At 38.5% G+C, this 27,691-nt stretch overlaps 2 protein-coding genes across 2 annotated transcripts in view; both read left to right on the top strand.

The window, feature by feature from the left end:
* epg5 (ectopic P-granules autophagy protein 5 homolog (C. elegans)) overlaps positions 1-17,977 on the top strand; it is a 31,316-nt gene extending 13,339 nt beyond the window's left edge. The window contains exons 17-45 of the mRNA XM_048984797.1: positions 247-509; positions 642-782; positions 944-1,088; positions 1,594-1,791; positions 1,881-1,991; positions 2,066-2,188; positions 2,324-2,490; positions 2,823-3,044; positions 3,998-4,121; positions 4,210-4,357; positions 5,144-5,315; positions 6,326-6,488; positions 6,610-6,752; positions 6,884-7,040; positions 7,130-7,324; positions 8,379-8,592; positions 9,782-9,918; positions 12,363-12,570; positions 12,670-12,745; positions 12,849-12,949; positions 13,060-13,235; positions 13,419-13,604; positions 13,742-13,945; positions 14,105-14,249; positions 15,543-15,785; positions 16,146-16,365; positions 16,672-16,878; positions 17,017-17,131; positions 17,430-17,977. Of these exons, the coding sequence (XP_048840754.1) occupies positions 247-509; positions 642-782; positions 944-1,088; positions 1,594-1,791; positions 1,881-1,991; positions 2,066-2,188; positions 2,324-2,490; positions 2,823-3,044; positions 3,998-4,121; positions 4,210-4,357; positions 5,144-5,315; positions 6,326-6,488; positions 6,610-6,752; positions 6,884-7,040; positions 7,130-7,324; positions 8,379-8,592; positions 9,782-9,918; positions 12,363-12,570; positions 12,670-12,745; positions 12,849-12,949; positions 13,060-13,235; positions 13,419-13,604; positions 13,742-13,945; positions 14,105-14,249; positions 15,543-15,785; positions 16,146-16,365; positions 16,672-16,878; positions 17,017-17,131; positions 17,430-17,615 (4,890 nt within the window). The 3' untranslated portion in view covers positions 17,616-17,977. The remainder of the gene's footprint in view (positions 1-246; positions 510-641; positions 783-943; positions 1,089-1,593; positions 1,792-1,880; positions 1,992-2,065; positions 2,189-2,323; positions 2,491-2,822; positions 3,045-3,997; positions 4,122-4,209; positions 4,358-5,143; positions 5,316-6,325; positions 6,489-6,609; positions 6,753-6,883; positions 7,041-7,129; positions 7,325-8,378; positions 8,593-9,781; positions 9,919-12,362; positions 12,571-12,669; positions 12,746-12,848; positions 12,950-13,059; positions 13,236-13,418; positions 13,605-13,741; positions 13,946-14,104; positions 14,250-15,542; positions 15,786-16,145; positions 16,366-16,671; positions 16,879-17,016; positions 17,132-17,429) is intronic.
* A 2,535-nt stretch (positions 17,978-20,512) lies between these two features.
* zgc:101858 (uncharacterized protein LOC449555 homolog) lies at positions 20,513-26,276 on the top strand. Its single transcript, XM_049002880.1, has 8 exons — positions 20,513-20,671; positions 22,434-22,604; positions 22,721-22,899; positions 23,378-23,471; positions 24,496-24,565; positions 24,861-24,897; positions 25,667-25,730; positions 26,017-26,276. Exons 1-8 carry the CDS (start codon positions 20,549-20,551, stop codon positions 26,173-26,175), a joined length of 897 nt encoding a protein of 298 aa, XP_048858837.1. The 5' UTR covers positions 20,513-20,548; the 3' UTR covers positions 26,176-26,276.
* The last annotated feature ends 1,415 nt before the right edge of the window (positions 26,277-27,691 follow it).

Below are 27,691 nucleotides of genomic sequence, written 5' to 3'. Positions count from 1 at the left end.
AAATACATTTTAGAATGAGTGAAAATTAATTTGAGTTGAAAATTAAACATGTTTCTTAATTTGTGAGAATTATGAGTACTTAGAATTTTTATAGGTTCATATAGTTCATGTTTACATTTAATTTCTAAAGCAGACACTATTGTTTAAAATTCCTTCGACTGCATGAATCGATATGAATGAATGTGTTGTCTGCTGTTTGTAACAGGTGCTGTTCTCAGCATAGATTTGTTATCTCCGTATGTCTAGGTATCTTACCTCGCCAACGTTGTCCGCCTTGGCCGCACCCCTGAAGCCTCTTTCAGTAATTGGGCGTGGGATTTAGTGCTGCGTCTGAAGCTCCATATGACTGAGCGCTGCCCCCAGCACACATGGACCCCAGCATCTCCTAGCAGCACTCTGATCCCACAGCTCTCTGATTCACCTATCATGTACCCTATACTCAAAGCAGTGAAGACTGGACTCCCAATCGGCTGCTTTCTAGCCATTGCCGTAACCACCATTGGACACAGGTTCTGTTGTCTATTTTATTAAAATATTTTTACCGATTATCTGCAAAGTTTATCGTGCCATCACTATTTTTGTGATACGTAGAAGTGTCATATGTAAAATGTGTGAGTAAGTCAATATGTATGCCTGTATAGCTTGGAGAAATTCTGCAGTGAGGGTCTTGACTTGCTGTGGACGCTGGTAAACTCCCGGCAACTCAGAGCTGTGGTGCAGATTCTGGAGAACTTTCTTCCCCTGGCGTACTCCTACCCATTCTACCTGCTCAAAAATGAACAGTTAAGGACATTTTTGCTGTGGTTTATTAAACAAGCTTTTAATAACTTAACTAATTTTGGGTCGAACAGTTTGTCACTTTGAAATGTTCTTTGTTTGTCAAAAGCTTGCAATTTTTTTCGAGACTGTATATCTGAGTACGATTGTGCTGTATGCCTGTCAGATTCCTGAGGTGTATCCGGCTGTTCTTCCAACTGGAAAGTGGTACTCCACAGGGAATGGCCCAGCAAGTCACTCAGAAGGTGGCTCAGCATCTCACAAGGTCATCCTATGGAGAAAATGTCAAACTCCTTAACAGCATTATACAGGTAGTCGCCCAGGGCATGAATTCCATTAGCTAATACGATGGGTTCATTAGGACATCTGTACGTTGAACATGAATATGATAAATACATAACTACTTTCACTGAATAAGTAAATTACCAAATACTGTGACTAACTAAATACCAGTAATTGGTAAGTAAATAAATGAATCCTGTCATTAAATGTTGTTAAACACTCATTGAGATGTTTGCACTCGCAATCACTATAGAGACTGAAAGCGGGGCTGAGTGGTTGCTGCTATCGCCTGGCATCAGCAAAAAGTATGGTGTTTCACTAGTCCGGGAACAGATCAAAATTCAAAGTTTAATGACTACTGAATGTCCATCGCCATGCACCATTGTAAAGTCAAAATATTGTAAGTCATAAATAAAATAATAATGCACCATCATAAAGTAAGGAGCATTTGTATATAAAATGGTTATGAAAGAACACAGATATACTCACAGTTCTGATTTTGTAGTAGTGAATAAGGAATGTTTTGTTCTCTAGGCTCATGTCTCTGAGGGTTGCAAGGCTGGTCGAGTTGGGCCAGCTGCAGTGCTGGAGTTCTGGGTCCAGATGTTGACTGGTCAGGATTTTTGGTATCGAGAAAAGCCTATTCTTTTTCTGATGGACCATCTGTGTCAGGCTGCTGTTTTGCACAAACAGGAAGAGTGTATACAGAAACTTCTGTACCAGCAGCACAAGGTATTACTTTTAAGACTTCTGTATTTTTTTGTTTATTATGTCATATACAAAAAATACAAAATGTTGCATTTGATTTTCGCTGTGTAAAGAGGCTCTTAGGCTTCCATGGAGACCGAGGTCTGTGGTCCTCCCTTGTGAGTTGGTTTGTGGCTGGAAATGTCACACCCTCCTTCATTGAAGGACATGCACTCACAGATGAGGTAAGGAACTAAACAGCCAATTTCTTATGTTATGGGTGTCCCTGTTAGTTCCCTTAATATTTATGTTTTGCCAGGTGTGGTTTGCCTGGTTGACCTTGAACATGGAAGCTATCTTTGAGGAGGATTCTCAGCTGCGTCTCTGCATAGAACATGAGTTGCTGTCAAACCCCACCATCTCTTCTGAGCAGGCTCTCAAGGTACTTTAAATCATGTGGTATGGAAAAAAGTAAAATTCATGTGCATTATCCTTGCATTTTCTAGATTTTTGTACATGTGAAATAATGCACTTTGGAACACATTGACAGAGTATATTCATTCTGTTTTGTTGAAAGAAAGCTCAAGCTCGCCTGAAGCTTCCTGTGGTGCCTTCCTTGGAAAGGATGATGGTGTACCGATGGACACATCAAGCCTTAGCCACCTCAGCTGACCATCCACTGCTCCCACTAGTGTGGCAGAAGTTCCTGCAGCTGTACCTACGCCAGCCAGGGCCTGAGTTTGGGTATTCACTTGTAGGACCAAAACATACATAGATAGTAATGAATCTAATTTAAGGAGGATCTCACATCTTGGATAAAAACCGTATTGTGACTCCTTGGTGTTGCCCCACAGCTTCAAAGTTGTGCTTTTGAATGCAGCCTTAGTTTTCCGCATGCCACCTTGTTTCTTCAAAAACATGCTCCATTTATTTTTCAAATCAATTGTATGCCTTTCAAAAGAATGACTTTTGACATTGCAATGAGAAATCTGTTTTTAGGTAACATTGCTTGTGACTTTTTTTCATATCACTTTGTTTTATAATATACTGTAATTTGTTGTGTCATCTGTCCCCAGGTTGGAAACCAAAGGTTGCATTGGGAGACGTTTCTTTCAGAGTTCAGCACATACTGCTCTTCTTAAAGAGCTGAAGCAGAGACTCATCCAGGTGTCAGATTTCCACCATGCTGCTAGCAAGGCCCTAAAAATACCACCTGCCACCAGTGAAGAAGACCCTCCCTTGCTATATCCATGTCCGCAATATATTACCTCCCCTGAACTACACACTGAATTAGTTCGGTAGGCATGAGCTGCATGACTTTGCTTGTCGTCCTGGCATTTTTCCAGATAGCCATTCTTTGTGTTGTTATCATCTTTACTACCTCCATTGGTTAATAATCCATCTTCTAACCATCCATTTTTTGTATGTTCCTGGTCAGGACCATGGTGGGGCCTTGTGCCCTTACTAGGCTTTAGATTCCTTACCTCAAAGCTGTGAGGCAAAAATAAGTGTAGAAAATTTGGAATGATTTTTTTTATTTTATGTAAATTTCTTTTAATGGGCAATTCACCCCAAAACTGAAACGGTATATTTTTGAGGGACTCTAGTGCTATCTATCCATCTAGGTTGTTCTGCTGGGTGTGGCCTAGTTTTGGAGATATCAGCTGTAGAAGTTTTGGGCATTTCTCTAATATATTAGGTCTTAATATCGTTCTTTCTGTGGTGATTAAAGTGCCAAAAAATACATTTGAGAAATTGAACTGCAGTGTCTCTTACCAGAAATCATGTCTGGGTTATTGAATATAATCCACAAACTTTGTAGTGAGCAGTTAAATGTAGGAACTGTTTTCTTCTGCCAAACTCCAGACGCCAATTGTATTACCGTGCAAAAGGCATCACCGGGGTCTCATGTTCGTATCTTCTGCGCAGTGATATGATAGGTGTGTGGACTTCAGTAGAAGAAAATAGTTATGCTAATTGGCCTTTCTCATTGCGTGAATCCAAGTCCTGCAACAAACTGACTCCCCCCTCATGACCCATGCTTCCTGTCATAACCACCAAACTCACAGCAACTTATTAATCAATATTTATTGGTTATTTAAAATGGATGGATGACTATGGTGGTCCAGATAATATTTTACCCTTATTTAGTTTCAAGCTAAAAAATGTTTTTCTCCCATTCAGTTACTTTTTTCCTGAAAATCTTCTCTGTATTAGAAATGATTTTTTTCCCCATTTTCTTCTTATTCAGCCTTTTTAGTGTGTTTATGGTTTGGTTAGAAGATGAAAATCTTCAACAACAGGAAGTATATTTGCCTTCATTACCCAAACAGCACGATCCACACCGGTTGGCCAAAATCATGCACAATCAGCAGGTAAGTTACTATACTAACTCAGCAAAGTTTCCTCAAACTTCAATTTTTTTTCTTAAAATTTACTGTCCCTTGTGTGGTTTTGTTTCAGGAGCTCTGGATGGAGTTTGTAGATATGGAACGTGTTCAGCATGAAGTTAGGGAAACAGTACAGCTTTGCAAAAAAGTCAGGGCAGAACCATCACTCTTGCAGAATGATAGCAACTCTGTTTTCACAGATTTCTTCAGTCCTCAAGCTGGTATGCATTGTTTGTTTATTTAATTTTGTTTTAAGTTAATTGCCAGTAATCTTGCACCATTACTTGTTTCCCTGATTCCTTCTGGCATTCAGTATGGCATCTTGAGCGCCCAAAATTCTGAGAAGTTTTCACCCACTGTTAATTAGGCTCTTCAAAAAAATCTAATTCTACTCAAAAATGGCTACAATTAATGGTGTAAGACCATTCCCCAAGTTGCATCTCCAGTGTACCTCCTGCCCATCTTAATTGTACAAATTTCATAACCATTTATCATCGTCAGCTATATTTACTAAAAAAATTTGTTACCATGGTCTGTTGGAACTATATGAATGAGGATTTCAATGGACAATATACACATATATATCTTTCAGAGCTTACTTTTGATGGGAATAGTATTGAGGACTAATTAACTATAATTAACTAGATCTCACATTGTAGTGGATAGTTTTCTCAGGTTGCCTGCTCATTTATTTGGGGGAGATGCTCATTGATTTAACTTAAAAAGGCAAACACATTTATGTATTTCAGAAAAGAACCTGTTGGAAAATCCCTCTTGTTCTGTTGATGTAAATTATATTTTTGGGATATTATGATTTTTGGGATATGATGCCTTATGAGGTCAGCTACTCTCAACAAATATGTGCTTTATTTATAATGGAGTTGCTTGTACAATGCCGATAGATCTTTTTATATCTATGTAATGCATTTACAGTGGTAGAAAAATAACAAAATGATAATAATTCATTATGATGTCGGTGCTCTAAAAAGTTTTGTACATATTTAAAGCACAAGAGCGCATCCTGATGAACCTGAGAAAGCACGTGCGACCCCAGCCTGCCCTCGAACTGGCACCTATGAGACCCCCTGTTCCAAACATTGCACCCTGTTGCCTTTCTGATGAGAATTTGTCCTCCAAGTTGCTCCAAGAAGACCTTAAGAAACTACAGCACCAAGCAAAGTAAGAATTTAGTCATTTGCACACTTCCATCTCTGATTTAATGTTTTTCCCCAAATAAAAATGAGGGCTATGTTTAGTCATTTTATGTAACTGGTCTGTGACCTTTTACTATATGCTGTTATGTGAAAACGTGAAGAGTGGCCTAGATTATGAAAGCAGTGTCTGTCTCCAAAGGAGTAGTATAGAGAGCATATTGTATTAGAACTGTTATGTATAAAATAATATTTAACATAGAGTATGCTAAAACCTCAATCAAAATATTCTGCAGCTGCTACTGGTCTGACAGGGTGGCATGATGAAGGAAAAACGTAGATGCATTCACAGGCATTTGCAATATGTCAAGGAAAAGTCTTTTTTTAGGTATATAAAATGTTGAAACGTTCCAGGTGTAAACTGAAAGACAACAAAACACAATGTAAAAAATAAACATATAGTACTGTGCTAAAGTCTCAGGCAGTCCAAAGAAATGTTTAAAACTATTTATTTGGGTAGTAATGCACTTTTAGTCAGAGGACAATCCACAATTTAACATTAGAACATATGAAAAATGCAAGTAACACAATAAAACCTACTATGAATCTTTCTGTTTTCCAAAAAGTTACTGATATCTTGTTGGATGGGACTGCTTCAATTCCCAAACCTCTCCTCAGCGGCACCCCAGCCATTCAATGTACTTCACCACCGTCTCCCTTAATTTATTCATTTAATTGGTTTAAAAAGTCAACAAGATATTGCCAGTGTTTATACAAGTGTGCTAGTGGCCAAGTCAAAAGATACATGGGTCTACCGGGTGGTTGCTGCAAATAATGGGTTGATTTTAGCAGAGGTTCTGAAATGGCTAAGCTAACACACTTTGACAGGCGTAATGGCATATTTTTACACCAACATCATTTAAACATTTTCTTTGGCTGCCTAAGACTTTTGCACGGTACTGTATATATGTAAGAATGCTATAGGAATAACAGCATATGAAATTCAGTGTGGTTGTGGTGATTGTCCTTGTCATTTAGACTGGCGGTGCTGCGTGAAACCCAGCAGGTAGCTCTGCACAGTGAGCTCTTGGAAAGTCTTCCTCAGCTGCACAGTAACCACGAGGAGCAGATCACCATGCGATTGGAGTGCAAGGGCAGTGGGGGCCGTCCCTGTCAGGGCCCCGCCCTCATCACGGTCATGGTGGGCCTTGTTCTTTCACAGCTCCACCGACTTGAATTTTTGTGAAAAAAACATAAGCTTGAAATTGTCTGTATCAAGCGTTGCTGTTTACTGATACCTGTTTTGACCCTCGTTTATGCAGTTTGAGGTCATGCGCAAGTCGGAGCCAGTGTATAATCAGATTCAGTCCCTCAACAGTGACGTCAGACAGCTGCAGATAGAAGCCACCAAGCGCCCCCCCCAGTGTGTGGTGGAGGCTGCAGTGCATGTGGAGTGCTTTATCACGTCAGTACCCCCTCTTTAACACGTTTGAATTATTCACTATATTTCGTTATAAGAAATTCAGAAAGCATGTAGTAGGAAAGCAGCACTTATGCTTAAAAGAAACATGAGTTCTCCTGTGTTTATTCACGTAGGGCTCTTGTCAATGGCTTCAAAGCGATGCCCACCTCTGCCATACGGAATGTGGGTGTTGCAGCCTTCTACCATTTGGTGTCCTTTGTCTGTGAGGACACCCAGCGGTACCCCCCCACGCGCCAGTTCTTCTCCTCCTGCATTGAGGTCCTTGGACAGGTAAAGGTATTACATATATTATTAATATATAAACCTCACACTTTGCATATTTCACAAGCTTTCACTTGTTTTTATTCACCTCACACCAGGTTTTCATTCAAGGTGTCCAATCAGAATGCAGGCGCTTACTAAAGACCGTTCTGCTGAACCGGCATCTCTGTACCCTGCTGTCCCCTTACTTCACCCCCAATGCGTCCCCTGGGGAGCTGGTGGACATGTATGGGGAAGTTGTGGGAGCTCTTCACACTGACAGTGGAGATATCACCTTTATGCTACTCACTAAGGTTCACCGAATTTTATTGTATTTTTTGTAGTAGTAACTTCTTGTCAAGATAAACGTGGTGCATATAGGAAGCCTACATTGGTTTGCCTGTTGTTTTTATTCAATACAATGTACAATGTTGGAGTAAGGGCTGCATGGCCGACCTCCCAATGAACAACTAGGAATAACTGCAAGCTAGTTAGCAAGAGCTGCAAAAACGCTGCTTAGAACCAAATTTCAGAAAGGCTTTATGAATAAACATCTTCCGCAAGAATATATGTGTCATATACTGAAATGGGGCATTAAATCAATAAAACAGTCAGAGTACAGCAGTGAGATTTTTTGAGAGACTCCCCAGATCGGATGGTATTGGATAGCTAATTATACCAGAGGAATTGCACATTAAAAATATCTTGTTCAAGATATGTTCCGTTAACAGCTCTGACAGCACGAATCTGAGGTCAAACTAAGACTCATTATTCTTTGGGGAAAGCAACACCATTAGAATTCTGTAGCCATGTTTAGGAAAAGGTTTTATTGTCTGAAGAATTACCCGCAGAATCCATTAATACTATAACATTTGGTGGAGTTTGCATTATTTTATTGGGTGTTTTGTAAGAAGAATAAGGTAGATATTCCTGTTTTTTTTGCAAAAGAGCCATTGGCAGTAATTCATAGGATATTTTGCTGCTCTGGTATATACTGCTATATATCTGTTTTTAATTTTCATTGAAAATTTGAGCAACATTTTACATGTATTTTAATTTTTATACTTTGTTTGCCCTAACATGTCCGAAGTTTTAAACAGTATGTGGACTTTCTATATGCACTGTATATACAGAATGTGTCTTTATTTCTGAATAGTTAAAAACATTGGTAAATGATTCTGGTGTTTCTTAATTGTAGCAAATAAACTTAATTGGAATGCTAAGCCATCTCTAAATATAAGGTAATGGTAATACTATCAAAGTATTTTTTTAAAAACAGTGAAATAGAAGTTTCCATATTTTAAATGTGTTTTGTAGTATTCCACTTGTGTAATTATGATCTGTAGTTTTTTTCTGCCCTGTGGACAGTTCGACATGAGCCAGTGGTTCATCGCAGCCCAGCCATCGTTCAGTGACCGTAGCCGCCTGGTAGAGCATGTACATTTGGCTCTGTCTTTCTGTGGAATGGAACCTGAATCTGAGGTCCTCATGCCCTTCAACCTCTTTTGTAAGCACTGGGCACAGCTACTCTGCTACCAGTTCCCAGATCACTACAGTGACTGTCTGCGCCTTCTAATACAAAGTAAGATGGCTGTCTGCATTTCTTCCAGAACATCCAGTGTTTATCATTTACTAATTTTAGATATTTATAGATATCAGCCCTTTGCATCCATTTAGATTTTACGGATTTTACTTTTATATCAAATGTGGATAAACCTGCATGATATGACACATTTCGTATGAGATATTTGTGGTTTGTACAGCTATATTCCACAAATAATTTCATAGACATAAACTACACTATATTGCCAAAAGTATTGGGACACAGGTCCTAATCATTGAATTCAGGTGTTCCACTTACTTCCATAGTTACAGGTATATAAAATCAAGCACCTAGGCCTGCAGACTGCTTCTACAAACATTTGCGAAAGAATGGGCCGCTCTCAAGAGCTCAATGAATTCAAGTGTGATACAGTGACAGTGAAATAAGTCCATTGGTAAATTTCCTTGCTACTAACTATTCCACGGTCAACTGTTAATGGTATTATAACAAAGGGGACGCAATTGGGAACAACAGCAACTCAGCCACGAAGTGGTAGGCAACGTAAAATTACAGAGCGGGGACAACGCATGCTGAGGTGCACAGATTACAGAAGTCGCCAACTGTCTGCAGAGTCAATAGCTACAGACCTCCAAACTTCATGTGGGCTTCAGATTAGCTCAAGAACAGTGCGTAGAGAACTTCATGGAATGGGTTTCCATGGCCGAGCAGCTGCATCCAAGCCTTGTATGACCAAGTGCAATGCAAAGTGTCAGATGCAGTGGTGTAAAGCACGCTGCCACTGGACTATAGAACAGTGGAGACATGTTCTCTGGAATGACGGATCACACTTCTCTGTCTGGCAATCCGATGGATGAATCTGGGTTTTCTGGTTGCCAGGAGAACGGTATTTGGCTTACTGCATTGTGCCAGGTGTAATGTTTGGTGGAGGGGGGATTATCGTGTGGGGTTGTTTTCAGAGGTTGGGTTTGGCCCCTTAGTTCCAATGAGAGTAACTCTTAATGGTGCAACATATTAAAGCCTATGTATTAAGGTTGGGATGTCATTAAAGTTTTTGTGTGTGTATACTGATACTTTTGGCAATATAGTGTATATTGATACTAAAATTTCACCCTGTTAAAGTATCTAACATAATACTAGTATAATACAAAATTAGGTTCTTAGTATAAAAGAGGTGTTCCTTGCTCTTACCTAAAACTCTGGCTCACAGGCTGCTCTGAGCAACTTCTTAGTCCAGAGTGTTGGAGAAGTTTTCTTCAAGTTCTTGGCTGTTCTCCCAAGATGAAGGCATCAACAATCCTAGGGTCTGCTCTGGCTCTGGACTCCATCTCGCTCTCACCTCAGCAGGTAAATATACATACACTGACGGCCCATAATGAATGTACAGCACTGCGCAAAAGTCTTAGGCTGCTAAAATATTTTACCTTGTTGGTGTTCACCTAATTTCACCTGATGTTGGTGTTAAACTATATTATACATGATAAAATGTGCCAGTTTTGTGATTTCGTATTTTTTCCTACTGTCACCCCAGTATGTACAATAGCTGTCCAATCTCTGTGTATATATGTTGACCACTGACATTCTCAATTTGACTAGTCAGTACTTCATCAAGTTACTTAAGTAGTGAATTAAGTAAGTTGTAGGTGAAATGCAACAAATACATAGAATGGCTGGGGTGCCCCTGAAAATGCTTTTTTCCAAGTTAAACGTTTAAACGTTTTTTTGACTGCTTAAGACTTTTGTGATGTAATGTGTATATTGTATCATTTGCCAGATGATTACACTAACATTTGGCATGTCTAACCAAAAACAATTCAGAGAAAGCAAAAAGAAATCCTAATACTGTAGCAATTGTAGGATTTGAAATAATAAATCACATGGATGAATAGTTGTTTTACTTGCTTCTTGCTTAATGTGATTTTTAGAAAAATATGTGAAAGAAACATTTACTCTTTGTCGTTGTCTTTGCATTGTATTGGTGGCAGCTGAGAAATGGAATGCAAACATATTCAGTTTAGTGACATTTATTTGTCCCCCAAACCAAAATTTGTATTCCAGCATGTACAATTATGAATTAAGCATTTCATTTTTTCATTTTTTTTGGAAAACCAAACTGTCCCCATGCTTGCCATTAACTAGGAAATGCTAGGTTAGAAAGAACTAACTGAGTAGGTAACTTGTATATATTTCATATTATACATTTTTATATATTTGGAAAGCTATCAGTTGCTCACCACCGCCCCAATGGGATCCTATTTAAAAGTTTGTTTCCCTGCTGAATTTTTCACGCAGAGTTAGTTATCAAAATTTACCACCAATACAAAACAATAGGTAGATTTTTATCATAGTCTAAAATATTTTATGAGAAAATTCTACATACATTTTGTTAATTTTATCAGTTGTGACACATTCCCCCTAAACATAAATAGGTAGCATATTTCGATGGCCTAGTATGCTTTATTAGAGTCCTATCATTCACCTTATTGGAAATATTAATTCACACAAACAAACACATGTGCAACAAAATACCAAAACTAGCCTCAAGTGCTGGCCACACATTTTTACAATAATTTTTTATGTATAGTTTTTTTTTCCTTCCATATTTGCCACATTTATGTGTCCATCCACTGCAGAGGTCACACCTGAAAATAAAAGAAAATGATGAATGACTAATCTGAAACCATTAAGTACACATATTTATTGCACAAAATACATTTTTTGGAATGGTTCAGTATGCATTCTAAAGATTCGATATGCATTACCTTTAAATATAAAACAAATACTTAAAATATTATTATTGGTCTGCATTTTCCACCTGTACACACGTCATGTGATTTGTTGTAGAATCAAATTTTATATCAGTGATCAGATTAATCAGCTGTCAGGGGATTTATATATTTATATTGATCAGTCTTATAAACTGTGATTAATTATTAATTATTGTACATGATCAGCCTTCTGGAAAATTAATTGATGACAAAGTAATTCAAGTTATAACTGTCTTAAAAAGATTAATGGTACATGTGTAACTTCAGTATTAAAACCGCTGGATTATTGATAAATTCACTTCAGCCCATAATATATCAGCATAAATTTCTTAACAAGGCTGAAGCTTAAATCATATGTTACCTCTGGTTCTATAGAAGTATCCATTTTGAAGAAGCTTCATTTATAACTGGATCGATCAGTATGATAAACGTCTTCGCATGTGGGCGATCAAACATATTTTAAATATCATACATAAGGCAATGAAAAATATTTTAAAAACTGCTTAAAATAAATGACTGTTAGATTGTGTTATGTTAAGACCCATGCAGTTTTTCTTATTTTTGTCAAAAACCTATTTAGCAACCTGACAGAATAAACCTCTGAATTTATGAGCTCAATTCTTAATTTTTATACGTACAAGTATTGTTTACTATTAAATGTGGCCCACCAATACAAACAAAAGGATTTATTTTTTTACAGTAATGTACTAGTTTTATAATGGTGAATAATACTTTATGTAAATAAGCAAAACAAGATCAGTGAATATATACTATATGTATAATATATCAAATGTATATAATATATGATATTTCTGAATTGGGCTGGCCCCCCATCCTGGGTTGTTCCCTGCCTCGTGCCCATTGCTTCCGGGATAGGCTCCAGACCCCCCGCGACCCTGTAGGATAAGCGGTTTGGAAAATGGATGGATGGATATTTCTGAATATTCACTGTCTCCTGAAAATGTTTATCAGCACAAAATGTTGAATGTGTCTATGTTGTGTGCTTCATCTTTATATATTCAGGTTGATGAGACAATTGAGTGGCTGTCCAGTTTTTTCATGAAGCTCCGCCTGTCTAACCCAGATTTCCATAGTTTTGGCCTTTACTGCAAATGGAGTCCTTACATTGAGGAAATCAAGATATTCTTGGCATATTTAGTTAACTACATCGTAGATATGAAAGTTATAGAATGTGCTAAGGAGCCTCCTGGCAGCAACACAGTTGTTAAAGGTAGGAAAAAACAAGTCGTTTCTATTTTAATTGTTCTAATATATTGGTGAAGTAACTTAGCTATGTACCATACCCACTTTTAAAAACATTTTCTTTCAGCTGTTTTAGACCTGGACACAAAGATCCTAGCCCTTTTTAAGCCCTGGATTCTAGTTGAAGAGTCAAGTGATGCTGGGTATAATCTGTTTAAATGTTAGATTTTCCAACATTGCGTTTTGTTGAGAGGTGTAAGTAAGGTGTACCTAACTCTGATGTGCTCTGCATGCTATTTCCTGTAGACAACGCTGTTTCCCCTGGCTGGAGACAGACAACAATGCAGCAGCCAAACTGGTAGACCTGTACACCCAGCTTACTTGCTCCTTACACGAGAAATTTCAAAGTACGACAAGCACAAATAATTAACCTGACAATCTGCATGAAATTTCAAAATGATGAGCAGAATAAGATGGTATCAGAAACATGTTTTCCTGTTACTTTGCTGTGACGCAGGCCTGCTACAGTCCAAACACAGGGATGCCCTGTGGCTTCATCTCATGCACTACTGTGATACCTGCTCTGCTCCCAAGACTCCAGAGTATCTTCTGTCCACTTACCACTCCACGTACAGGAGTTTACCTTGGAGGGAGCTTTACCCTGATCAGACCCTTATGAACAAATTCTTCAATGTGAGAGAACCTATGATATCTTACTCATCATTGTATCATTTATATTGTGATTTCTTCATTATATGTTATTGTGTAGTTATTCTTAAATTATTGTTAAAGGTGCTCTTCCTATTATGGTGATGTTTGCTTACATTGTTGTTGTAATAGTCAAAATTCAGTTCTTGTTTGCTATATGTCATGTAGGTGGAAAGGGGCAGTCCGAAAAGCTGCTTTCTCTTCCTTGGTGAGGTGCTCTGTGAGGTCAACTGGGTCAGTGTGCTGAAAGATGCCTTGGGTCCCCAGCCCAGTCCTGCAGACCAGTCTATGGTCATATACCTCTTTTATATGATGGTCTTCTTGGCCAAAGAGGAACATCTGCTTCTCATGCCGGTAAGCAACTTCATTAAGCTTTTTATCAGAACTGTATACAAAGATTTCGTCTTAAACACTAAATGTTGATTTCCCCCAAATTAATTTTGTGTGTGTACATATTGTAATACTATATTTGTTTTTTTTTCTCATTATAGGAATCCCCTCTCTTGAATCTGCTGGGGCAGTCCAGCTTCTTCCCTTGGTACTTTGTGGATTTTTCCTCCTACCAGAATGTAATTGGTTATGTTGATACGCATTATTCACCAACACTCATCCTGAGCAAGAATGACTCCTCAGAGCAGATTTTCAGTTTGCTTCAGATGGCGGCAGGTTTTGGCTCAAATGGGTCACAGTACAAGGTATGCAGGCACCTGCAATTTGAATTGTACAAGAACTAGATGTTTTGAGTTGTTCAGATCTCCCTCTGTATACAGGTTTAATTATGACAGAATGCTGCTGCGGTAGATTCTTCTTCTTCTAGAAATAACATTCAGTTGGATGTTCTGTTGTTTTGTTAGGACATCACCTTGAAGTGCCAATCCTACATTCGTCTGATGGTAAAGTTTTTGACCTCTTTGGATCAGAATGGAAAAGTCAGTCTTATTTCTATGGAACAGGAATTTGAAAAGCTTTTAGAGTGCATTGTGCTCTTCAGTCCACCAGGTAAGATTTGTAGGCTCTTTCGGTTTTTACTTGCTTTGCAAACTAAAAGTTCAAAAGAGAGTGATACATTTTCTTATAATTCTTCATGGAATTGCACTTCAAAAGTTGAGTCAAAGATTAAACCTTTAATAAAATTTAGGAACAATACACCGATGGTACAAACTACAAATGCTGCGGGTCAAGGACTAAGTTTTATTAGATAGAAACCTAACATTCCATTCTTGTAGTTGAAGTGTTGAATGCAGAAGAAATGGACATGGGTAATGATCTGAATGACTTTGAAAATATTATAAGAAGACTACTGAGCAGTGTCTCCAAACTGCAAGGCTTGTGGGGTGCTCATGGTCAGCCGTGGTGAGTTCCTGCTGAGAGTGGTGTGCGGAGAGGAAGACCACTATTCGCCAACAAGGTGTTGGGCAGCCAAGACTCAATGCAATTGCTGCGCATGGGGCAGCTTTGCTGCAGGCCAGTCAGAGTTGCCATGCTAACCCCTGAAAGCACCACCAATGGACATGAAAGCATTGGAACTGCATCTTGGCACAATAGGCAGATGTATCCTATTTTCTGTTACATCATTTGGATGGCTGGGTACATGTCAAGCATCTGTGGGATGTGTTGGACCAACAAGTCTGATCCACAGCTACATGGCACCATATAATTAGCAAGGCTTGATACACTGTGTGTTGTAACACATTTCTCCCATAACCATGATTAAAATTGTCTGCGATTTGTGCCATAGTGGCCCTTCTCCTGGTTTGTACCAGACACGATAGCCTTGGAGTCTTGGCCCCCAGCATCCTGTTGGTGGACCATTGGTTTTTCCTTCCTCTGACCACTCTCTGTGTAGTCTCATCATAGTTGACATTGAGCAGCCCACAAACCTTGGCATTGCAGAGAATATTTGACCTAGATGTCAGGCCACAATAATTTAGCCCTTATCAAAGTCATTCAGATCTATATCATTGACCATTTCATCTGTGATCAACACGTTGACTATGAATATTGAATGTTGGCTTACTATCTAATATATCACAGACCTTAACATGCACTGTTTTTACAAAATAGTTAACATTATTCACATCACATGGGGATGGTTGTATTGTTTTGGCTCATTGATGTATAGTGATGAAACAACAAATAGACCTCTTTGCTGGAACACTGGTATGGTTGATACAAAGATAAATACTGCTCTTGTCCTATTGTGCTGAGGAGCTGGTGTACAATAGGGTAGCTGATTACTCAAAATTGGTGGGGGGATGAGAATTGAGACAGTGGTTATGGTCTTCCTTTCAGAGACTGATCAGCAGCAAAGACACATGGCCATATCCAGCTTGTTTGCAGAGCTGCTGACACTGCTGAACAGCACAGACATATCTACAGCAGAGGGTCTGGCAGCCAGAGTGCAGAGTTGGGTGGTGAAACGGGCCAACTCCCACCTCGCACTGGCACTACTCACAGCTTCTTGCTATTCTCTGGCTTCTGTGCGGCACATGACTCATACGACTGAAACCTGCATTTTGGCCTATTTTGCTGACAGTAAGTAGAAGATAGTTTGATATAATCCCTTTGGGAAACACTATGCTCATGTATTTTCCATTCATTCTTACAATCAGTATGAATTAAAACAAAAAAGAAGCATTTGATTTTCGTATTTAAATTATATTAGCCTTTACATAGCCGGTGCTACTGCCCTAGACTACAGACTGGCAGTACAGTGAAAATTCAAATGCCCCGACAGGGGTCATCAAGACCCTCTCTAAGAGAAATTGACTGAAGATGAATGAAGTGATTAGTTTTATGGATCTTCAGTACATGGATGTTCAGCATATTATTGTGTATGATAAGCCTTTATATGAAAGCAAAAAAATAGCCTGTTCTCTTTTTGTTTTTGACTAGTGAGTCCTACAAATCATTTCTCTGGTTGGGGGCCCATTCTGGCCTCCATGAAGGTCCCTGAACTAACTGTGAAGGAGTTTATCAAGGAAAGCCTGGCAATGGGTAGCTTGCTCACCCTCCATGTCTACATTCTGCAGAAGCTTAACCTCGAACAAACATCATCCAATGAGCAAAAGACTTTGGCTTTGCTCAACACATGGATCAACCAGGTCTTTCCCAGGTGATTTCATTTGGCATTAAAATGAATTTTAATACACATTTGGTATTTCCCTAGACTAAAGCAAGTGCTTAATGACTGTAACATCTCATTATTGGACATTGCCATTTTATAGTCACTAGTTATGATACCTGAGTGACTGATTAGCATTAACGGTAGTTAATTCAACCTGACCACGAAAATCTATATTAACCTGGCTAATAAAAAAAAATTCATCAGTAACCATGTTGTAAGTCTGTATCCAAAGACATTAAAGGATTATCAAAATTTACATATGTAAATTTGCATATTACTTTCATTACTTTTCAGTGGTCCTGCTGATGAGGCAAAGTTGTTTTTGTGGTGGCACAAGGCCCTTCAGTTAACTCTGCTGCAGCTGGATAAGGTCCAGGCACTAGGCCTGGAATCCCTCCTGCTTAGCCTGCAAAACAGAATGGCCCAACTTAGTGATGAACGGCTCAGCTCGGGTTTGTTGGGGGCTATCGGTCTGGGTAGAAAGTCACCACTCTCTAGCAGGTACGTAAGGGGATTTGTAAGGGGAGTTTGAGTGTCATTGCCTCTAATATTGCTTTTTTATAATTCCACTTGTATATCTTGATTAGTGTGGTACTTGGTACTTTCATTAGACCGTGTGTTTGTGATTTTGACTTTCAGGTTCCGGGTCGTGGCTCGCAGCATGTCTGCTTTCCTGCTGAGCCAGGTGTCTTCAAACAGCCAGGTGCGCAACACTCCTGAAATGGACCTCGAAATGTCTGCCAAAGCTCAGCAGGTCAGCTCACTCACTCATTGGTTTAAAGGTTCTAATGTTTCTATGTTGTACATATCTTAAAATACAATTTAGTTCAATAAAGAAGCGCATATTTCTAGGACATATTTTGTATGATTACTGGACTAATGTCCAGGATGTACCCCAGCCTTGTGCCATGTGTAAACTGGACCCACCACCACTCAGGATGGATGGATTGATTGATTGATTGACTGACTGACTGACTGACTGACTGACTGACTGACTGACTGATTGATTGGCTGACTTTGTATGTTAAATATTTTTGTGTGTTTTCCTTCAGGCACTGGCAGCCTTGGAGACCATGTCTGAAAGTAAGCAGTATTCAGAGTTCAAGCTGACTTTAGATCAGACGTGTCAGTTTATTAGGTACCGAGGACACTGTCTGCAAGACTGGAGCCACTTGTTTGCCCTCCTTATTAACTCGCTATATGTCGACATCCACTTCCTGGACATTCTGCGAGACTGAGACTATCCCAAGTGTCTGATTGCGCTCTGAATAACAAAATCACATAATACCCTGTGATAATGGCAGTTACCATTCCCCATGTTGAATGCAAGAAAAGGTTTTTCAAGGTTGTGTGATTCCGATACAAGGCTTCATGTGTTTGTGGGTCTTGTTGATTTTTGCATGAGTTTCTCTCTCAAATCATCTGTGTACATCAAGTCCTTGAAAATGTGAGGCTGTGTCAGACTATAAAAATTGTATGAAACTACTTTTGTGCACTATTGCGGATCTATTTATGTGTATTTAGAAATGCGGAGAAAATTTGTTGCATTCATTTGATGGATACTGATGGAGATGTACATTAAAACTTGTTATAACTCCTACTGAAAGTAGATCTTATTAAAGTAGATGCATTTGTTACATAATACTCATCTAATTTTAGTTTGGTTTTGCAATGAAAATGCACCTAAACTGCATTCACAGTGATGCACATCATGTACCTGCATTTTAGCATGCTGTTTGTTCTATTATCTGTTATTCTTTGATCAACAGACATCTAAAGGTTCAACTTTTAAAGTTGTTATTTATAGGTTCATGATTCTTTCAGGTAATACAATGCAAATAACAAGCACTAAGCATATACAGTACATATACAAATGATACATTAGAGGGAGAATCTGGGAATAGTGACACTCCAAAAATGTATATACATCCATTCATCTTCAACTTTCTATTGCTGGTGAGGCTTAGCAGGTCAGTCCAGACCTCTTTGTCCTGGATGGCTTTATCTTTATCCAAGCCCACAGATTCAAGTTTATTCTAGACAAACTCCAGGAGTCCCTAAGGTAGCTGGGAGATACAAGTCCTCCAGCATGTCCTATGTCCAGGCTGAAACCCTCACCCTATATACCATATGCTTTCATGCACAGCTATTGATGAAAGTCACAAGACTGGAAAAGAGAGGTTACTGGCCACTTTAAATGGCCTAGACATTTAGGCCAAGTATGTGGACTTAACTCTTAGCAATTTCAGAATCTCATTTTCCTGTAGCCCCTCCTGCATTATGTGCCAGAGGATTCAGTAAAATGCCCGCAAACCACTTGCTAGATTATGTTGGCATATTCCCACAAACCTCCCACCGCTGTGTGAGGGAGAATCTTTAGTTCAGTATTCCACAACAAGTACGGAATCCATATTGTTTCACGTAAATCATGGGTTTTCCCATCAGGTGAATTCTCCTCTCCAGTACGCACTGGTGGGTTTAGGTATGGGAGGGGGGGAAAGGGCGCTCGCACAAAAATTTGGAATGGTGACATTTGTGTGATTGGTTTTCTACCACTCACTTGCATGTCACGCCAATTATATCATGTCACTGTGTGGGTCAATGAACCTTGTCGGAGTGGGCACCCTGATGCTAGTTTGTGTGCTAGGCAGGGTACCACTCCAAAGTACAAGATGGGGAGGGGGCAGGGCTGGGCTGACCTCAGGTCACCCCACTGGAAGCCCAAGGTAGGGGGAGCAGGGGAATCTATCAAATTGCGCCCCGTATCTGTGTACAGTACTAAAGTAATTAGTAAAATCAGTCACCCTACAAAAATGCTTCCAAATGAACCACAATTTATTCATAACACTGTGAATATATAGTTTCACAGACATGTTGTTGCATTTTTTCTGGTTTGTGCAAACTCGTTAAGAATAATATAAAGCCAGTCTGCACACCACAAAGGTGAACTGGTTTAGTTTTGAGTACTGGTTGACAGTGTTAGGGGATGGCTAATGTATTGATGTTTGATTGCCAAATTAACTTTCTGAATAGGAAAAGGATAAAGCCTTCAGGTGCCCAGTTTAGAAAAATTAGTAAAGAGAAAAGGAGGAATGACCAAAAAATAAATAATGCAGCCATTTCATCACTTTACCTGTATAATATTATACAGGTAATCAAACAGCACCAGTATGTTTCTTGGCCAATAGCGTAGGCATAATAGTGTAATAATGCAATTCTTTTTCACTTTTTAGTTTATATACTACAGTTGCTATTTGTCTTTGTTACGTCTTTTTGATATTTATGAATAATATTTTCTATATTCATGTAGTTTTTAATTTTATCATAATTTATTTGTACCATTCCAAACATCTTACTAAAAATGACAACGCCAAATGGTGAGTTTATTGTTACTGGGGTATTAAACCCACAATTTTTGTTGACGAGGGGCACCATCCAAGCTAGAACTGCCACTGTCAGTATCTGTGCAGAGGCTTTTTCATAAAGATACACGTGTGTTTGCCCAGGTCTCTGTGTGTGCAGTTTTCACAGTTTTTGCGTTTTTCCTATTTTTTTTTTATTTTTATTTTTTTTTACGTTTCCTCCTACAGAAAATACATTTGTTGAGGATGGGGGGGGCAGCTCTGTGGGTTGCGATGATGGGGGATGATGATGCATAATAGTAGCTGTGACCCCTAGTTATTCATGACATCACCTCTATTACCATAATCTATCCATCGATCTGCTATAAACACTTATCCAATATGAGATTTTCCATTAATATCTGCTAACATTTTTTGTGTGTAAAAAAGCATCACTTACAGCAACTTATCAAAAACCTATTCTTTTTGAAGTACAATATTATATTTTTATAATTTTATTGAAAGTGGATGGGTTAAAAAAGCAATTTTCCAGTAAAGAATTCTGAAAGAAGATAAAGAAGGATATATATATATATATATATATATATATATATATATATATATATATATATGTGTGTGTGTGTGTGTGTGTGTGTGTAAATATAATAATGATTCACATTATTATATATGATATAATAAGGGCTCACTTTGGGGCGCTTTAATGCACGGGCTTACACAGGGGCCTCCCCCAAAACGAGGCCTCAAAAACGGGAACTCTCCGTTTTTCTTCTGCCCTCCCATGAACACGTAAGTAAAATACTCTCGACTCCATGGCCGCGAGTGATGACATCATTTATACTGCGACGTATTTTTCTGTATGTGCAGGTTGTAGTACGGTTTTGCAAAAGCAGCAGCAATACGACGCAGTAATTATGGCCGAGGATGCATTTAAAGTAAGTTTTAATTATTTTATCACGTTCCTTTGGAAGGGTCCTTGCTGATGATGTATTTTTATTTTAAATGAATACAGTAAAAGTTTCTTCTGTTGCCTTTTGTCCATGTTGCTGATAAAATTGTTCTTAGTAGTAACACAAGTTTGGTTTGTTGATTTAGTATTTTAATATTTTCGTGGAATGTTAAATGTTATATATTAATAATGATATTAGGAACAACCGGAAGAGTGAGGATAGGGTCATTACAGCCGGTACATTAACGTGCAGTGGATGCAATAAACGTAATGAATGAATTTATTTGAATTTACCTAACATACGTAGATCTATATATAATGAAATATGGATGCTATTGTGTTAGATAATTAAGACCACAAGTCGTTCATCTCAGGGTTGCCAACTTTGGTCAGCTTACTGGTGTGATTTTCTATTCGAGACAAGTCTGCACACGCAGTTGCATGCATCGATCAGTTGTATTACTTGGTAAATAGTCTGTACAGTTTGCAAATTACCCCTTTTGATGTTGTTAATTTTAGGTTTATAATGGAAATAATACAGATTTGCCGTAAGATTTGACCGTGAGTCCAAAGGAATGACTTTAGATCAGAGCGTCATGCCAAGTGGTGAGAGTTGGCCATCCTGTCATCTGCGAGTGCGCATGGTCCTTGATCGCGGTTAGATCTATAGCTACAGCTGATCCGTGTTGTTAGAAAAGTTAGAGCTTGTAAAAGACATCCTGAATGAACATTATTTTTTTTTGGTACCCGGGTTGCAGAAAAGGCTCTATAACGCAAAGGGAAATTTAAAAAACGACATTTCTGGGAAGTACGTGAAGGGTTTCAGGCTCTCACTCATCTGGCCTGACACTCACGATTTTTGAATCTCACGCTTGTGCAAGAAATGTTACAGCAAATCAGTATTATTCAATTATAAACCTACAGTTAACTACATCAAAAGCATCAGGGTAGTTTACGAACTCTGCAGACTATTTACAATTTAAACAGACTATTTTACACTGTTACATACATATAAATGTGTGTATAGACTTGTCTCTAATTGAAAATCTCAGACCAGCCACCTGACCAAAACAGTAGTATGCGAAAACCACATGTCAAATTTAATCATAATCAAAAATGGCCATTTATTGAATTAAAATTGAATGACCCAATAGTAAACTTTTTCTGTATATATTGCATTATTATCCCCAAGGTCTGAATATTTTGTACCTGTAACTGTTTTATTTGCTATAAATATAGTTTAAATAGGTATTGAAATCAAATTTTGAAAATGTCAAAAGACTAAAAGCCACAGGGGACTGGGTGGTTTATATGGCTGATTCCCAGTGTTAATAGATTTATCGCCTTTGTGAAGTGTGTCAAACCCATCCTGAAGGAGGGACTTTCCCCTCATTTAACACACGGGATTCAACTCCTTGTACCACCTTGTGCTAATTACCACACAGCTCCTGAGCTGAATAATTTGTGGTGGAACAGGGAAAGAACTAAGCTACACAGGGCTCCGGCCCCCCAGGACTGAAGTTTGACAACCCTACCCTGTATTATAATATTATGATATTTCTAATGTTAAATGAGGTGTTTTTACTGAGGAAATATGTGTTTACTACCTAGATGAATTACTTTATATGATTGTTTTTTGTTGTTGTTTTGGATTTATGCTTTAATACATATTATTTAATACATAATGTAAAAATTGTGTACTTGATGAACTCAGTCTGAACTATGTTCTGGTTTGTCTGTGTTCCCAGATTTCTTCTCTAAAAGGAAAGGTGACTCTAATAACAGGAGCCAGCTCAGGTATCGGTGCTGCTGCCAGCATCCTGTTTGCAAAACTGGGAGCCCAGCTGGCCTTAAATGGCCGCAATATGGACAATCTCGCGAAAATAGCCAAACAGTGTACAGACGTAGGAGCAACTGAGGTAGCTGCATTTATATAAATATATATATACACACACACACCTAATATATAATATAAAAAATATATATTTGTTTCAATCAAATACTAGTCATATTAAGAATGTGTTTCCACTATTAGCCCATGTTAGTTCCTGGAGATCTGACTAATGAAGAGGCGGTGAAAAGTGTGGTGGAACAGACAGTCTCTCATTTTGGAAGGCTGGATGTCCTGGTGAACAGTGCTGGAATTCTGGCCATGGGCAGTATAGAGACTACTAACTTAGCCCAGTTTGACCAGGTTATGAATGTCAACGTAAGGTATGATTAATTCTGAATTATTTTTTTGTGTTGTGACTTCTACATGTAAAATGTTGTTCGACCTTGCAGCTTATGTTCTATAGTAGTGACTGATTGAGGGGCGGAGGGTGGGCGGCGGGGGGCTAAGTGGGCTAAGTGATCTGTGCCTGTGATCGGAAGGTTGTCACTTCGAGCCCGGCCTCAGCACATCGGGGGCTCCTTGAGCGAGGCCCTTAACCCCCCACCCCCTGGATGGTGCCTTTCACAGCCAGCTTACTCTCACCTACAGAAAGCAAGTTGGGGGAGGTGTAAAGAGAATTTCCCCACAGGAATCAATAAAGTGTTAATTCGTATTAATTATTACTGTCAATCATCTGTCTATAATACACCCCACATCTATGTCTTGTAATATTTAATTAATTGTTCTGTATGTAATACCTACTGCTCTTTTAAGTAGTATTTTATAATTGTAGCATAACGATTCTTTTCTGTCTGCCAGGTCAGTTTATCATCTGACTCAACTCTGTGTTCCTCATCTTATCCAAACTAAGGGCTCCATTGTGAACGTATCCAGTGTCAATGGCCAAAGATCAGTAGGTATCGCTGGACTTAGAGTTATATAGTTTAATAGAGGGCAAGGTTCAAGTTTTGTCTTACATACACAAACATACTGTACACTGTATATGTGTGTAGTGAATTGATTTTTCCACATGCTCCCTTGGTTGTGTTCGAAAAGGAAAGACCTATGAGAAAAGATAATAAATTAAAATGATGATAAAGTAATAAGAGGCAACCAATTCTCTGTTTTAATGTTATTTACTATATATTAAGTCATATTAAGGGGCTCTGAAGTACAAAATACAAAACTAAAACTACAGAAACATATTCATATATATATGAATATATATATTTGATATTTGATATATATAAAAAATCATGATTACAAAGGAAGCCAAACAATGAAATTACTAAAAGCAAGTAAGAAAAAATGTGGAATATGGCTACATCTTAATAAGGTTGGAGGTAAATCATAGCTATTGTTTAATAGTAGCCAATAAATACATAAATAAATCACTGAATAACTATAATAAAAAAATAATCAAAAACTAGAGTATGTCTATCTGCATGTCATGCTATACGGGGTGCCAAATGTCAAGCACTCATTTTCATGCAAAAATACATTCTGTGCCACAAATAAACATTAGTTAATGAAGTCAAGTAGTGCTTTGCTGTACTGTATCCATGAAAGCATAAAGACTTCACTTTCTTTCATGTACAGAAATCAAAAGGAACGTCTCATTTTGTGCACAGAATTGATATCAGCGCTTTGCATTTTGTGGACAGAAGTAAGTCAGGATAAAATGCAGCAAGGCATTACTTGATATCATCATTAAATAATGCTAGCAGCACCTACATTTTATTATGCGAGACATTTGACTTTCTGCATTTCCAATATTCACTTACTTGTCTTTAGTAATGAAGAAAACAAGATTGAATACAAAATGAAGAATGCAATATGCAATTGTCAGATATTATGTAAAATTTTATGTAAAAATTATTTAGAAATAAAGAAACATGAAAATTATGCGTTCTCATGAGAACTGTTTTGTGGTTTAGTTTCCTGGAGTCCTGGCTTATTGCATGTCAAAGTCTGCCATTGACCAGTTTACTCGTTGCATTGCCCTGGGTGAGTGAACCTGTTTGCTTGTGATATCTTTGTCTTAAAAATACCACAAAGCCATACTCATGTAGTGTTTTAACCACTGTGCCATATATGGATATTTCTATATACACACTTCCAAAATGACTGCACATATAGAAACATTTATACACACCATATGCACCAAATAGATCTATATATTAATGATGGATTTTTTCATTCTCTAACATATTTTTGGTTTTATTTTGCATATCTAGATGAGTTGAAACCATTGTCCATCTTTAATTTCATTAGCATTTATTTCATGTCAACTTTCTTATAGAACTGTCCACCAAACAAGTACGAGTCAACTCAGTCTGGTAAGTGGTATTATCAGATTTAAAAAAATGTATATTGTTAAAAATATGAATAGCAGTGGCGGCCTCCACGGCTGGGTATGTTGGTATTTCTTCTATTAGAGATCTGAATAAAAGTAGAAATTGAATGACTTGTTCAGTCAAAATGCTGTTTTTATTGGTAAACATGATTGGTCGATTCATGTTTCACTTTTCTCTGTGCTTTTGATCGCACAAAGGGTGAGGTGATGTAAATTTAATCTTCGGTGTTTCGCGCTGGATAGTTGTGGACGGTGCGAGTGTAGCCCAGATTTTTCTGCCTGGTGGAGATCTTGCACGTCTGTGTGTGCTGACTGTACCTATGCAAGATAAAGGAATTTCAGTAGCTTTGTCTTCCACAGAGCAGAATTTGGTATATGGTATTTTGAAAAGCAGGGGTATTTTAAATCTTAGCAGGGGTAGGGGGCAGTCCTGGTGAGGGTCACAGCTAATTTTGTTTTAAGGATTTCAAAATACCCTGGTATGCCATATTACCTTAATATCACCCAAGCTCTAGACTTCATAATTTAAAACTCTTTGTAAAAAATTTATCCATTTCACTACACTGCTTGTATTTGTGTTTGTTGCAATTGTATTGTATACTTTTTACTAATCTGGGGTCTGGCCACCCAAGTTATAAATTAGAGAGAACAATTAAATGAATTTGAAAATTGTCCTTTGCACAGCCAGTCTATCAAATTTAAAGGTGCTTTATATGCATTTAAACATTTGCATGTTTGTTTCTCCCTGTCAGCCCTGGCGTGATTATCACTGAAGTTCACAAGCGTGCAGGGTTGGACGAGGAGCAGTATGCTAAGGTATTTCATTCTAAATACTTCACTGTCACACTGCAATAATCTGAAGGCAATTTAAATTTGACGAACCTGCAGGACAGAATAGTCTGTTGGATTTTAAAATTACATGTGGTTATAAGCCCTAAGAGTAGCCACAGATAATACAATCACATTTAGTTTGTCTTGTAATTTAACAGAAGACCAAGTAGTTGTAGTTCTGTTGTCTTAAATGTCTGCAATGACTTTTGTTTTCTCAGAAAGAATAATGGTAAACAATATGGTTTACTGTCTCTGTCCTTTTCGTCTATAGTTCCTGGAGAAAAGTAAACAGACCCATGCCCTTGGTCGCCCAGGAGAGGTTGAGGAAGTGGCTCATGCCATTGCTTTTTTGGCATCTGATGCAGCATCCTTCATCACAGGAGTCACTCTACCTGTAGATGGGGGTCGTCATGCAATGTGTCCGCGGTAACCAGTGCCAGTGATTAGCCACTTGGGAATTCAACAGACATAATTTCTTGAGGTAGTCGCACATACTTTTAACAGCAAGGAATAAATTGAATTGAAAAATAATTCACATTGTCTTTCCTGTGTAACAAGTGATCGAAATGTCCTCCCTCAAAATAAACATTTCATATTTTCATCAAACCATTTCGCAGTAGGGGTTAAAGAATGGTGGAACTTGTAGAATTGGAGGCTTATTTTTATCAAAGTGGAACACAAGTTGTAAGATACGTACTTTCTGGTCCTTGTATCCGTTTTTCCATAGGTCACCCAATACTTGTCACCCAAATGGCACTGCAACTTGCATCCCGCCGATTACCATGGCGATGATGAGCCCACAAAATGGCTCTGTGTTCTCCATCCAGGGCTGGTTATATACAGTGCCCTCCAGAATTATTAGCACCCTTGGAAAAATGTCAGATTCCCTTAGTTATTCATCAACGTGAGTTAGAGTAGAGAATACACAAATGAGACAATATACAGGCAATGGCTATAAAAAAAATTACGTACCTCCAAGGATCACACCATGTGATTCACAAGAAGTGATTTACTTCCTAAACAGCGAACGATCAATAGTGTGCATGTTACGATGGGTTTGTATTGTGACTCATTCAATCTTATTAATGGGAATGATATCAAGATATGCGCACAGGAGCTCCCAGTGGAACGTTTAGCTCAAAGACTTGGTCTAATAATAGTTGCTGTATTCTTTCTAGGCTGATTCAGTTCTGTTTCCAAATATTTGTTAGATTTAGGGGAGGCCATGTGATGGAGCTCCTTGGTCAAGGCTGAACATGATCTAAAGGTGGGAGAATAAACAGCCTTCGTTTTAAGGTCACAAGGCTGGGGCCCGGGTGCTGCTCACAGAAGTCAGGCAGGTAAACCTTTTGCCATGTTTTGAGATAGCATAAATGATCCAATTAGGATGGAGATTGTCCTATTTATAAAACCAGGCCATTCCCAAAGAACAATAATGACAATTATCAACGAAGGCTATGCTTTGAGATGCACACAAAGTCTCTAACCAGAGGATTAGGGAGAGTAGCCTGCCCTAGGTTACATCCCCTCTATAGAGAATTGGTAAAGGACCAGAGATAATTAGATTCCGGCATTTTGTTTTAGCTTTTGCACACACAGAAATGAAGTTTGTCTTTAATACCTCGGATAGTCGGACCATTAGTTCCAGCGTGAAAAACCAAGATTATGTTGCTGGAGAGGGAGTTCAATTTCACCTCAATGTGAAGTTCTGGCCCTGGGGAGGGATTTTACACAAACTGCTGCTTTTTGACTGTTGGAAACTCTAATCAATTAGGACCACCTTTTTCTCTCCGGTAGACAAACTGTCAAGAGCACAGGTGCTTTCGCTAAGTATAACAGCTGGCTGTTATGCCGGAGCTCTTGGATGAGATTAGGCTTTTGTGTGCTGGCTGCTGGTGCCGGGCTGGAAACTGTTTCAGCAGGAGAGACTACGACCACATCTAAGC

Source organism: Brienomyrus brachyistius, chromosome 2, assembly GCF_023856365.1.
Source record: "Brienomyrus brachyistius isolate T26 chromosome 2, BBRACH_0.4, whole genome shotgun sequence".
In the NCBI taxonomy this organism is placed as follows: domain Eukaryota; kingdom Metazoa; phylum Chordata; class Actinopteri; order Osteoglossiformes; family Mormyridae; genus Brienomyrus; species Brienomyrus brachyistius.
Note: the sequence above shows the minus strand (reverse complement) of the source record. Positions and strands in the feature narration are given on the sequence as shown.

Excerpts from the sequence above, each read along its gene's own strand:
- zgc:101858 (XM_049002880.1), top strand. The coding sequence starts at position 20,549 with ATGGCCGCGAGTGATGACATCATTTATACTGCGACGTATTTTTCTGTA. Across the intron at positions 22,605-22,720 it reads CAGACGTAGGAGCAACTGAG|CCCATGTTAGTTCCTGGAGA; the intron begins GTAGCTGCATTT and ends TTCCACTATTAG. Across the intron at positions 23,472-24,495 it reads GTGTCAATGGCCAAAGATCA|TTTCCTGGAGTCCTGGCTTA; the intron begins GTAGGTATCGCT and ends TTTGTGGTTTAG.